Raw genomic sequence first — 13611 nt, 5'->3', positions numbered from 1 at the left:
TACATTGTTGAATGCGCCATTACTGAGCTCGTCGCGTGAGGGTGGCTAGTCTCCCCTCTTGGACTGAAAGTCTCCCGCGGGCAGGGTCCCAGTTGTGTTTGTTCAGGCACACTGGGCAGGCGCCTAGGTTTCGGGAAACGTTTGTTGAATAATGAATGAGCAGATGAATGGGGGCGGAAGAGCCACGCCTGGCTGCAAGAACTTTCCAGAGCTTTTGGGGTGACCACGCGAACCTGGCCCCCCAGGGCGCCTCGGGATGGGCCATTTCTTCCTTTCTCCCAGTGGTCTCCACATTTTACAATCCAGACTGGAGGGAGGGGCCGCGCAGCCCAGTGGGGCCAGGTCTCCCAAGACGGCGCCCGCTCCCCTCCGGGGACAGGAGGGAGATGGGGCCCCCGGGCCGGCCGAGCCGGGGTGGGACCCCTGCCCTCCCACCTGGAGCCGCTGCCCTCTACCTGCCTCCCCGCCCGTCCCTTCGCGGCCCGCGGCCGGGCGCGCCCGCCGGCCACCTGGTCGCCACCCTCCGGGGGCCCTGCCGGCCGCCTCGGGAGGCGGCCCGGGGCGACGGGGAGGGCCCTGGGCGCTCGTCGGCCCGGGGCCGGGTCCCCCCGGGGCGCGGCCGGGCAGCCGCCCCATCCCCCCAACCACCCCGCCCGGGGGCCGGGCCGGGCTCCCCGGGGGGCGGGGACTCGCCCAGTGGCAGCAGCGTCCCGGCCGGCGGCGGGGCGCGGGGCGGCTTCCTGCAGGCGGCGCCGGGGCGAGCCGCTGCCGGCTGCAGCCACCGCCGCCGGGTCGCCTGGGTCGCCGGGGGCCGCGGCGCTCGGGCCGCGTCCGTCCCTCCCGGGCGCGCTGCGCGGCCGTCGCTGCTGCCCGCGCTCGTGCCGCCGCCGCCGCCGCCGCCGGTTACGCCCAGCCCCGCCGCCGCCCCGCTCTGATTCTGCGCATAGGCAGCCCCCAAGCCTGTCATTCTGCAAAAACACAGTTTACTCAACACACACACTCACACCACACACACACGCGCGCACACACGCGCACACTGGCCCCCGCGCGCACACGCACGGAGGGCGCGAGCGAGCAGACGCGCACACCCGGCGAGCCAAGTTCCGCAGCCTGGCATGGCTTCTGGGGACCTTTACGAGGTACGGGGACGCGGGTGCGGGCGGCCCCAGCCCGCGGGCGGGCGGCGGGGACCGGGCCGGGCCGGGCGCGAGCCGGAGTTGCCGAGCCCGCGGCGGCAGCGGCGGCGGGGCCGGAGGGCGGCGGGGGCCGGGCGCGCCGCCCGCCCGCCCTCCCGCGGCGCCCGCGCCCGCTCCCTCTTTCTCTTTCTCTCGCTCACACACTCTTACTCCATCTACTTTGCGGCCTTGGAGGGGAAGGAGGAAGCCGGGCGGAGCCGGGGCGGGGGAGGTAGCGGTCCCGGGGAGGTGCTCCTCGCCCGACGAGCCGCCCCGAGTGCAGAAAGTACAGGTAAAAGTCGGCGCCGGACGTGCGGGGAATGCGGGGGTCGCACCGCGCCGGCGGGGGTGCCTGGCGGGGGCTGCGCGGCCCGGGCTGGGCCGGGGGCGCGGGAGGGGAGGCGGCGGGCGAGCGGAGCTGAGTCCGGGGAGGCGAGGGCGGGGTCCTGAGGGGCTGCGGAGGGGGGTCGGGGGGATAGGTGGGTGGGGGGTCGGGAGACCCAGCTGAACCGCTCTCCGGGGCCGCTAGGCCCCCTCCCCCCACCTGCTGCCCTGGCCACGGGTTCCAGACCCTCCCGGCTGGGGCGTGGGGGTGTTCTTTACGCGTGTCATGCCCCCTGGGGGCGATAGGGGGCGCTGCAGAAGGCGCTCTGTGGGAGGGCAGAGAACATGGAAATCGGAGGTGGGTGGAAACACGTTGCTGAAGGACATTGGAGGCCAACCCCGCTGCCACCATTCTGCGCCACCCTCAGCAGGTACCCTTCTCCAGGTCCACACGGGTAGTGGCCAGCATTGGATACTCTGGAAGCGTCTCAGAGGTGGTCAAGGAAGACGCTGGTCTGGCGTCTTTGAAGCTGTGGAGAAATACCTGTGGCCTCTGGGGAGCTAGCTAGGGCTTAGCTCTGGACACAACCGTTCCTGCTTTTGGATATTCCACGGGTGGACAGAACAAGAAACAACCACCACACCCTGGGGAGAAAGCCCTCAAAGATATCTTGACCCCCAAGAGAAGGTTCAGCATAAAGAATCTAAGAGTCAAGCCATCTTCAAGCTGAAGGCCTGCTGATTCTTAAAGGAAGCAGAGTCAGGGGTCAGTTTGGATGTGACTGTCCTGAACATAAAGCATTTCGCACCAGCTCTGGTTCTCAAGGCCTTAGGCTAAATGGAGATGAGTAAGCAGAAGGGGTGGAATGAGCTTTCTAGGTAGATGGGGGGTGATTCTTATATCCCATAGGATATATCCCATGAAGGTGACTTCACTTACACTGGGCTTTCTCCTCTGGGACCTTGTGGGCAGCTGAAGTGTTTTCAGGTGGTGATTTGGCTGGTTGGGGTGAGAGGAGAGTCCCCATCAGGCAAGTAAACATCAAGGCCTCCTGTGTGGCCAGGGCCTTCTGGATGATTCTAGGCATGTAGTGAGGCCCAGTCATGGACTGCTACCCAGTGGGCTCAGGTGGGGCAGAGGTCTTAGTGCTCCTTGAAAGAGTGATGCAAGCTCTCCTCTTGTCTGTTCCATCCCTATGGCAATAGAAATGACATTGTGTAGAGACCTGATGAGGAACTTTGGCATATCATGGCCAATGACTCACCCAAGCACCTTGGTCTGATTCAAGATGGTGGAGCAATTTCTGAAACTTAAAGTTGAAGCACAGTGAAATGGGAGGCTCGATTGAGCTTCCTGAAGTACAACCTGCAATATCGGAACATTGGCCCAAACTAGTTATTGTTCAAGGGCACAACTCATCTCGTTGGGATCGTGGATTTCTCTGCCTATTGATAGAGCTGCTGACCTTGCCTGGGTGAAAAGTTGCATCATGAAGGTGGTAACAGGACATATCAGGAGCTGTCAGTATGTCCCACTTGAAGTTTGGAACTTATGGACCTTAAGGGGATAATTTCTTGTTTAATGTTCATCTGAAACTGCCCTCCTTAACATCGGTAATTGTAGTTGCTGAATGAGTCCGTTAAGAGGGCAGCTTTCACAATGGCCTTGGAACTATCTTAGCACTTCAAGAGTTCTTACTGAAGTTCAATAAATAGGACAATAGTAATAATTACTTCTGTGATAGTAGGTAATTGTACTAGATGTGAAATGGTTTTTCCCTTGCTGATTATTTGCATACTTATTACTTAAAGGGCTAAATTGCATTACGGGAATATAACGAATGTCAACATTTTTATAGCCTGTGTCTACGTTACATAACACAGACTGAGGAATCTAATTTGGTGTTCAAATTTAGATTTTAAAACAATTGAGTAGTGCTAACTGTACATTTAGCACATATATTTATAGCTGTAAAATTATTGTACACTTAAGAAATAGGATGTTGATTTAGGACAAATCTTGGAATAGCCAGTACATTGATTGACCTTGAAAGGAAAAAAAAAACAAAACAGAAGAAAACAGATTTCATTGTAAATTACAGTGTTACATTAATTTAATATTATACTTGAGTGTATATAAAATGGCTTCTTGTAATCTCTGACTAATAAACCACATTTTGAGTGGGCTAATAACTATTGCGTTTGTAATTGATATATTTCACCTGTGTGTCTGCTGACATTCTCTTTGACTCTTCATGGTGAAGATGTGATTTGGTTTGTAGAGATTCTTCGTCTTCTCTTTGGTGTTTCAGACAATTAAATTTGGGGCAAGAGTTGTAGAGTTAACCTTCCCCAAATAGCGTTCTTTAGGAATAGGTGCTGATTTTAAAGACATCAGAAAGTGAAAACTTTATTTAATGGCCCTTGTCAATCATAAGGAAGAAACGTGGAATCAAGCTCTGGTTCCACAATTTTGGATCTTAATAGATTGTCCACTGTCAGAGTTCTCATCATCTTTTGGTGTATTATAGCCATTGCCCATAGAAGGAGATGGTAAATATTGGTTGTTCTTATACACAGGCTCTGTCTGGATACAAAATGAAACTCCTTCACTAGGTGTTCAGGTCTACATTCTGTTAAACACATGGGTCATGAACTGTCAGCCAGTGAGCCAGGTCTGGGCTATAGACTGCTTTGCTTCAATGGTGGTTAAGAAAAATGGATTTGAATATCTTTCGCTGAAGCACACGGACTCTAGTTTTTCACTGTCCCCTTCACTCTCTATTGCCATGCACCCGGTCTGCTTTGCTCTTTTACATGACTTATGGGATCTGGTAGGCATTAGAGTTGCAACTGTAGGGTTCTAGTCAGTCATTCACTAAGATGTTTGGGTATCAGGAAGACATAATTGGTGGAGTGACAAGCCCAGCTCTGTTGTTTGCCATCTGTGTCCCCAGCTCTTTGACATACAGATACTTGTTTTTCAGATCATTGTACAGAAGACTGAATTAAGTACACATAAAATACCTTGGGTGATCTTTCTGTAGCCTTATGTTGAATGTTATCCTCTATTCTCTTTGCTTCCCCAGCTTGTGATCTCCTGGTGGTGGTAACTCCATGTGTGGGGGTGGCTTACTTCTCTCTTGGTAGGAAGTGTGGCTGAGTCCCATGTTAGAGAACCAGACTGGTCTTCATTAGAAGGATTGAATGCATTTAAGCTTTAACCAGGTGGCTTTTCTTCCTGTTGGCTGGTATTTTCCACTCCCTTACCTGTGATTAGCTAGCACTTTTTGTCAGAAATGTTCAAAGAGAATGTGTGTGTGTTTGTCTGCAAAGTAAGTCTGTAGCATTCAAGTTGAAATTTATTGAGATGGACTTGACAGTGATACTTGCTTGTGTGCTTGTCAACCATAAGTTTATTTATATTTCCCTAAGCTCTATCTTAAAAGGATGAAACATGCTGTATACTTTCTTTGGGGACTAATATACATATATACATGCCAACATTATCTTTGTGTTTGGTTATGTTTGTATAATATATATAAGAAAATATTACTTTCATTTCATTCCAAGTAAGACAAATAATAATAACAAATAGAATAATTTTAGTTTTGATGAAAGAAATTTACTTTGGTTAAAAATTGACCCTGCTACAGTGATGAACACAGACATTTCTGCTCTTGTACCATTTATGTGTATTGCATTCTGAAAAATCATACACCTGAGTGATGAAGATTGTACAATTAAGTGAAGATAATGTAAGAAACTGACCATTTATCTTGGGGTAGAATATTTATTAAGTGAAGTTAGGAACCCACTACTTAATAAATCAAGCCCTCGACTTGAGGCTTGCTGTTGTGAAATTTAGGGTTGGAAATGCGAAGCTGAGCCCTCCTGTAATTAGGACTAAGAGGCACCTCCAGAGAACCTCTTTTGTTGCTCAGATGTGGCCTTTCTCTCTCTAAGCCCAACTCAGCAAATAAATTTGTTAACTTCCCCCCCAACAAGGGACAAGATTCCCAGGGGAATGAATCTCCCTGGTGATGTGGGACATGGCTCCCAGAAATGAGCCTTGCCCTGGCAGCGAGGGATTGAAAATGCCTACTTAACCAAAAGGAGGAAAAAAGAAAGGCAACAAGCTGAGGTTACAGTGACTGAGAGATCCTAAATAGAGTCGAGAGGCTATTCTGGAGGTTTCTCTTATGCAGCCTCCAGCTAGACATCCCAAATGGCCGCAGTATGCCATGCTCTTAGCAAAAGTAGTCCCCAAATACCTAGGTCCCTATGTGAGATTCTGTGAAAGATTCACTTCACTAAGTTTTCTCTCTCAGAAACTTAAATCTACCGGAATGTTCCTCTGCCAGGCAAGTCCTAAAACCCAGAAGCAACAGCCTTTTAAGAACAACAATCAGATGCAGCCCCCTTTCCCATACTGTTAAAACACCCTTTCAATATGAACAAGTTAGGGTGCTCACTGCCTAGATGCCCCTGAAACTGGAGAAGGAGATTAGTGAGAGGAAGGGGTAACAACAAACAAGATAAGATTTAACAAAGATCTATGAATATTGAAACTTTATGTAAATATATATATATTTTTAGATACTGGGATATTGGAATAGCTGGAAGGAGGTAAATGACATGGTGGAACTGTAACCTATAATATCGTTTGAAATTTGCTCTATAGCTACTTGTTGAATTGTACCTTGAAAGTCTTCACCTTTCTGTATATACCTTATATTGCATAATGAGGAAAGAACACAGACTGTGAAACTGTAACCCATAACAGTTTTTGAAATTACCTATATAACTGCTTGTCGATCTGTCCAGCGAAAGTTGACACCTTTTTGTATGTATGATATGTTTTACAATGATGGAAAGAGCTGAAGTTGTGGAACTGTGACCCCTGATGTTCTTTGAAATTTGCTCTCTAACAGCTTGTTGAATCATACTTTGAAAGTTAACACTATTACGTATATATGTTAAAGTTCATAATAAAAAAAGAAAAAAGAAAAAAATCATACACTAAAAATAGCAGGCTTTATAGGAAAAACAGGACTGAGGCAGACCACTGAAAACCCATGGAACTTTGAAAACCAGAACATTAACAAAAACAAAGACAATTCTAATAAAAATACAGCCCGGTTGAATTTCTACCAGCTGGCGTTGGCACTCAGCAGTCGATCCAACCTTTATAGCCTTCAACTTGGGTTTGTTCTTCTTTCTTCTTTCTGTAGATTGCATAGGACATTCACTTCTAATAGATCATTGTCATCCAAATTAAAATCTGGTCCAGTGCGTAGCCTTCTTCATTCATCCATTTCAGGAGAAATGTTTTTGCAGCTTCTTCCACTGCACTTTCAGCTTTGCTCTGTAGGTTACCAGAGCGGAAGGAGTAGTTCTTGGAGCTGCTAAATCGGCTGCTACTCACGTTAAAGAAAGGCATGTATGTGCATTTTCAGATTTGTTCTAAATCTTTGTTTATTAAATCTTTCCTTGTGAGAATGCTTGCCTATGATTGCTTCAAAATATTAACAGGCTAGGAAAAATAGTATATGAACCATGAAGTTATGCTGACTTCATTCCCCTATTTACCAATCACGTCTGAAGTAATTACCATCAAAGAACATGTGTTGTAGCAGTAGAAAAGATCATATGTGATGTAATTTCTTGAGTCTCTCTACTAGTATTTGAAGCAGCTAAAGTTTCGGAGATAATGTATCAGTTGAGTTGGATCAGTACCTTGGCACATAGTTAGTACCTGATGAATATGGAACAGATGTATGAATTCTCCCACTTTTCGAAAGTTATTTTAAATTATCCCCTTTGGGTAGTCATCATCTTATTTTCAAGTAGACTTTCAACGTCAAGTCATCATTGCATAAGACCATTTCTTCAGGACCTTACATGGGCCTTGAAAGGGGTTTATGTGACTCTTTGCATCCTGACCAATTGCTAAGGAATGGTTCAAGCGTTGGAAGTTCTGAAGATCTTAAGCATTGGGGATTCAAATTTAGATTCCAAGGGTATGGGTTTTTTTCTGCAGCTCCTGGAAGATGAGGAGTGGGCATAGGTGTGTGTCTGAATTCATTGCACTGTTATTCATTTTTTTGTTTCATATTCAGATCACCAGGTGTATGCCAGGCACAGGGAAAGCAGTGAGATTGTGCCTCTGAGACTCTACAGTCTGGTGGGAGATACAGTTAAGAGAACAGGCAGAAAGTATTAGGTCAGGAAAAGACAGGGTTCTCTGGGAGCGGGGTGGGGGTGTGGGGGTACGTGATCCATCCTTGGGAGAATGAGAGAAGGCTTCCCTAAGGAGATGACGGCTATTGCAGAACTTAAACTAGGGGATGAATGCAGTCATGTTTGAAGGACTTGTTGCAAGTATTTATTGTCTTTTCTGTTTTTGAAAGCAGTTTATGTTTATTGGTGCATCTTTGGGGAATATAAAAATGAAGAATAAATAAAAATTAAAATAATTGAAGATAACTGTTATTCATTTAGCACATAATTTTTGCTCAGTAAATACTAATGTGATGTCTGAATTAATTTACTGTTAGCTTTGTTGGTGTAAATACAAAACTAAAGATTGTTTTCTATACATATTTTTATAACTTAAAAACCCAAATTGCAACATAGAGTACATACCATTCTATAACATGTTTTATTTTCATTTAACAATATATGAGCATTTCCCCTTACCCAAACGTTATTCTATATTGTGATTTTTAATGACAGATTAATTTTTCCTTGAATAGACACACTGTTTTGTCCAGTAACTAATCCCCTGTTGTTGGACATCTAAATTGTGTCCATTTGTAAACTAGTATAAATACTGCTGTTATGAGCATCTATGTACATAATTATTTGTATATATATCTGACTACTTCTCCTAGGATAAATTCTGAGAAATAGAATTACTAACTTGAACATTTTTAACATAATCAATACATATTGTCATGCTGCCTGTCAGAAAGGGAAAGTGTATTAGATTGGAGGACAGCTAGAGACAGGGTGACCAGTTAACAAGTTGTTTCAGTAACTGAAACGAGATGATAGTGGCTTGAACTAAGGTAGTAGTAGTGGGGATGAGAGTCATGGATGGAATAGAAAGATTTAAAAGGAATCACCACAATTTGGTTTATCTGTCAAGATTAGGTTAGTCTGGAAATAATTAAAAAACACAAAATAACAGTGGCTTAAACTAGGTTTATTCTATTGCATGAGATGAGCGTGGAGTTAGGCAGTCCAGGGTTGGTGTGATAGCACCGTGAAGTTCTCAGGGTCCCAGGCTCCTCCTGTCTCTGCTCTGTCATCTTCAGCTGGTGGCTTCTGTTCTCAGGGTCACTTCATGGTCCACAGTGTCCATGGAGTTCTAGCCATCTTAAACAGGAAGTGGAAGGAGAAAGGAATGAAGGGCAAGGTTTAAATAATTTCTTTATCAATAGCCTCCCTGGAAGTACCGTACAGTTCTGCTTTTATCTCACTGGTCAGAACATATTTATGCAGTGATACCTAGCTGCAGAAGAATCTGGAAATGTAGTTTTTAGCTGTGCTTCCCCTCCCTCAAACAAAACTTGTTGTAGGATTGAAGAAAAGGCAGGAGTTGAGGGATAACTTTTTTGATTTCTGTGTCAGTGCATTAGGTGAATGGTGGAACCAATTGCTGAGATAGGGAACCCAGGAAGAAGTATTGGCTGAAGGAAGTAGGGGTAGTAGAGGACAATAATTTTGGAATGTCTGTGGGACTTCCGGTTAGAGATGTTCATAACAGTAGGGCATGTGAACCTGATTCTCAGGAGAGATAGCTGGCATGGAGATAAGGGATTGGGAATCATTAGTGTATAGATTACAGTGACAGCCAAAGGACTGTGTGTAAACATGAGGAGGAGTCCAATGATGGGGTACTTGGGAAAAGGACATTTAAGAAACAGAAAAAGAGAATGAAGAGCAGACTCACAAAGAGATGCAAGAGAGTAGAAGGAAAAACAAGAGACCTTGCTGTTAAGGAAGCCAATGGAAGATTGCATTTTAAGAAAGGAAGGAATAGTCAACGGTGTCCTTTGGGTTTAACAACCAGTGAGTCATTGGTGGGAGGCTCTATTCCATAGAATGTTTTGGTGGGTGGGAGAGGGCTTGATTGCAGGGTGGTGATGAATGGGGGGTGTGGGGAATATAGGTGTAGAGACATCAAATATGGGCACCTCTTTGAAGAATGTTGGGTTTGGTGGTGAGGAGATTGAATGTGATATCCAGGAGTGTATTGGAGAGAATGAATCAGCCATCTCCATTCTCTGAGTTCTTCATATCCTCTGCTACGTTGGATGACTTGCGCCACAATATTGGCGGTGTAGACTTTGAGTGATTGGACTTACATTCATAGAAGAAGTGATTTTCCATAAACCTCACACGTCTCTCCCCAATCCACTTTAAATAAGGGAGATTATCCTAGATAATCAATGAATCGAAAGGCTTTAAGAGGAGAACTGAGGCTTCCTTGAAGAAATAGAAATTCTATCATGGATAACAGCATCAGCCTGTGCCTGGAAGCTCCTGTCTAACCTTGCTGATGCTCTGTGCTACGGATCTTGGACTTGCCTAGCCAGTCCAACCCTTGCATAAGCCAGTGTCTTGCAACAAATCTCTTAATCTTGGTCTCCTGCTCTTTCTGCTTCTCTGGTTGACCCTGACTGACACTATCAGAGTTCTCATCCAGACTCTACCATTTGAAGACTGTGGTGCTAGGCAAGTCTTTAGTTATTTCGAATGTTGGTTGCCTCTGCTGTAAACAAGGTCTCCAGTTTTGGAAACTCTCCTGAGTGAGTCTATAGCTTCTTCAAATAAACTCCTTGCTGTGTTAGTAACTGCCATCATCGTTTGTATGCGTGTATGAAGAGGGGCACACCAGGAGCTCTAGGCTCTGGACCAGAACTGGTAACCCCAAGAACCTGCCAGACCTTGGTGTTCTCTCTGACTGGAGTTTTTGGGCAGGGCTCTCGGGGCTCTGAAATTCACCCCTGTGTGGAATCAGGCTCCAGCTCTGGAATGAGTGAGTGGTAGGCTTTATGGAGTAGCTGCTCTGTCCTGACCCACTCCTTTTTGTCTCTTCCTTTAGCTCCTTCTTTCCCCCATCGTTGCCCAGTTGGCCTTTACTAATGGATAAATTCGTGACCTTCAAAGACCAGAATGCTCCAATGAAAGGCCCATCAGTTGTCCAGACCATTATAAAGCAGTGGGTTCCTGAAGGCCATTTGCTCACCATGTTGTGCCCCACTTTGTCTTATAAAAGGCTCTGCTCCCCAAATATTCCCCCTTGACTCCAGTCACCCCATCTTTCCCAGAATCCTGCCACATTGCTTTACAAGTGACTTAGAGAAGACTTAGCACTGCCACCCTGGGAGTCCCCCCTGCTGGGAGGCTGCCACCCTATTCTCCGATTCCTGATCAGGAGATTTTCCTCCTTGGTCTTTATTTCCTTGTCTTCTCGTTCAGTATTTTAAAAATTATTTGTCAGTAATTTTCTAGCAAGCTATGGAGGCTATACAATTCCTGGATTTGAATTTTATTTAAAAATACTCATACTTCATCCGAATCCATCCATCAAACGTTTATTGTGTAACAACTACATGCCTAGAACTGTTCTAGGGGCAGGAGCTACAGCCATGAATATCTTTGAAGCTGTCACTTAGAATGTAGTAATTAAAGAAACCCAACGTCTGCATATGCTCATATACCAAATTTTTAGTTCATTGGAGTGTTTGCTGTTTTGAAAGATTTGTGAGCAGACCTCAAAATACAGCCTTATCTTCCATCTGTGGGCATGTATTTGAACTTCTGGGAAATGTCCTCCATTTCCTCTTCTTTCAGACTTCTTGGTCTGTTAAAATGAAGTGTCCAGAAATTGCCAGGCAAGATGATAAAACGAAACCAAACCAAACCCGATGCCATTTAAAATTAGTTTTCATGGTGAATCAGAGATCATTTTTTCATTACACAAGCAAACTAAATGTGGAAATAAATTGACTCCCAAGGCTGCTAGAGGGAGGCAGCTAACATTCCTGGACCTCATTAAAACATTTTGCTATTAATCAAAACAGGCTTTGTTGCCCGTTGTCTTAATTCGGCGATAAGAAAGTGTCATAAGTTAAATTTGCGGAAGACATTTATTTCCATTAAGAAATTATCACATGTACCCATTTTTATGTGTTAGGGTTCCTTATAAGATTTTGTTTGGGGTAAATAGTTCCACTGCTAAGCTTGACCAGTTTCTTTCTGCTAGACCGTAAGCTCTGTGAGAGCAGGGACCAAGTCTGCGTTATTCACGATTGTATCCCAGCTCATGGCATTTTGTTGGGCTTGTGGTAACCTTTCAGTAAATCATCATGGAATGAATGATTGAAGATGCCTGGAGCTTATGCTTTGAGGGTACCATTTTCTTCTCTTGAGTGTGCCCCCCTTGAATGCTTTCTGTATGGTAGTCGTCTTTCCCTTTGATAAGGAGATTCTTCCAACTTGATATCCCAAGTTTCCATTTAGCCTTCCACCAGATCTTGTATATATTTATTAGCTAACAAAAGTCTCTTAAAGCAAATTGGAACATTGGAGCCATTGTCCTTCATAATGACTGATGACTAATTTGAGAGTGGCCATTCTCTGTACGGTCCTGCATGTGAGAAAGCCCCTTTCACACCGCGCACACATAAAGACCACCCTCTAGTTTGCAGCTGCAGCTGCCATTTGCAGCTCTGCTTCTTTTTTCTCCTAGCTTCACTGGCTTGTTCCACTTTGATATACATCATCCGTTTTACATTGAGCTGCCTGGAAAACTGACTCAGAAATTTAGATTTGTACGCAGAGGGTTTACCAGTGGGTGCTCTTAGGAGATACACCTAAGGAAGTTAGCAAGACGGGATTGGACCGATGGTGAAGCTGACCTACAGTGAGGTCTCAGCGGATCCTACAGGGAGCTCTGGAGCTGGGTTGCTCTTCAGAGATGTCCCAAATTGAAGCAGGGGGGCCAGGCCCTCCTATCCCTGTATCAGTCAGTATTTGCTGCTCCTGGAAGGGGCATATCCTGGGGCAGGGCAGTTCCCTGTGGCAGAGGGCAGTTCCCTTTGAGGGACACATCTGTGAACCATTAGTAGCAGAGAATTCCTAGAAGCTGGGAGGGTGAGTGCATTGGCCTGAAGAGAGGACTTGGGTGTAGTATCCACTACACCATCTCTTCTTGCCGTTCACCAATTGGTGAGTCTGTCTATTCTGGAGCCCCTAAAGGATATACCTGCCACCTTGGTTGTACTTTACGTTATTGGTTCCTCTCTGAAGACATCATTTATCATTTTCAGAATTCTTGGGGAAGCCTGGTCTTGAGTACTAACAGACTGGCCACGTGTTAGGATCATGCTTGTGATTGCAGTGACCCCTCGTATGATGTGTAGTGCGAGGATCACATGCAGGGAAATAATTCAGAGGCTATAACTTCTGTTGGGTGGCCACTCCTTATTCTTGAAGTGTTTTCCCCGGATGGTCCTCCTACTTCTCAGTTGCCTTTGTGTCCTCATTTCCCTCTGCCTGTTTCCTAAACTTTAGAGCTTCTTTGTATCAGGTCTTCTGTTCTCTTGTTATGCACAGTCCTTTGAGTGAACCCTTCTATTCTTTAGCTTCAGAGACTGGATGATTTCCAGGTCTCTGACTTTTGTCTGGTTTTCTCTCTTGAGCTCCAGAACTATCCATTTAACTTCATTTGGGCCGTTTATACTCAAAGTAGCCAAAGTTGAACTTATTATCTTCTTCTGCAAAATCTGGTTTTCATTCTGGGTTCCCAGCTTCAGTAGCACCTCCATCCACCTAGTTCCCAAGCTAGAGATACGATCTCCTTTGTTTTGCCCAGATACCCTGTGTTCTTCTGAATTAGCATATTGTATATATCTTGAATCTTTCTTTTTCTCTTTATATACCATCCTAACTTAGGAGATATCAGCCCACTGTACTCCAATACCTCCCAGTTGATTTCTCTGTACTAGGCCTTTGCTCTCCCATTTATTTTCCTACTGCACTCACAAGAATCTTTCTGGAACCCTTGTTTTATCATGTCTGTATCTTGATGAAATAC

The 13611-nt window shown here is 45.7% G+C and overlaps 1 protein-coding gene across 3 annotated transcripts in view; it reads left to right on the top strand.

Annotated features, from left to right (window-relative positions):
• Positions 1-767: 767 nt before the first annotated feature.
• The window catches only part of CDYL2 (chromodomain Y like 2), a 183690-nt gene continuing 170846 nt past the window's right edge, over positions 768-13611 (top strand). For all 3 annotated transcript variants that reach the window (XM_037816105.1, XM_037816104.1, XM_037816103.1), the window contains exon 1: positions 768-1139. In XM_037816105.1, the coding sequence (XP_037672033.1) occupies positions 1116-1139 (24 nt within the window). In that variant the 5' untranslated portion in view covers positions 768-1115. The remainder of the gene's footprint in view (positions 1140-13611) is intronic.

Source organism: Choloepus didactylus, chromosome 22, assembly GCF_015220235.1.
Source record: "Choloepus didactylus isolate mChoDid1 chromosome 22, mChoDid1.pri, whole genome shotgun sequence".
Lineage (NCBI taxonomy): Eukaryota > Metazoa > Chordata > Mammalia > Pilosa > Megalonychidae > Choloepus > Choloepus didactylus.
This window is presented reverse-complemented; position numbering and strand designations above follow the sequence as displayed.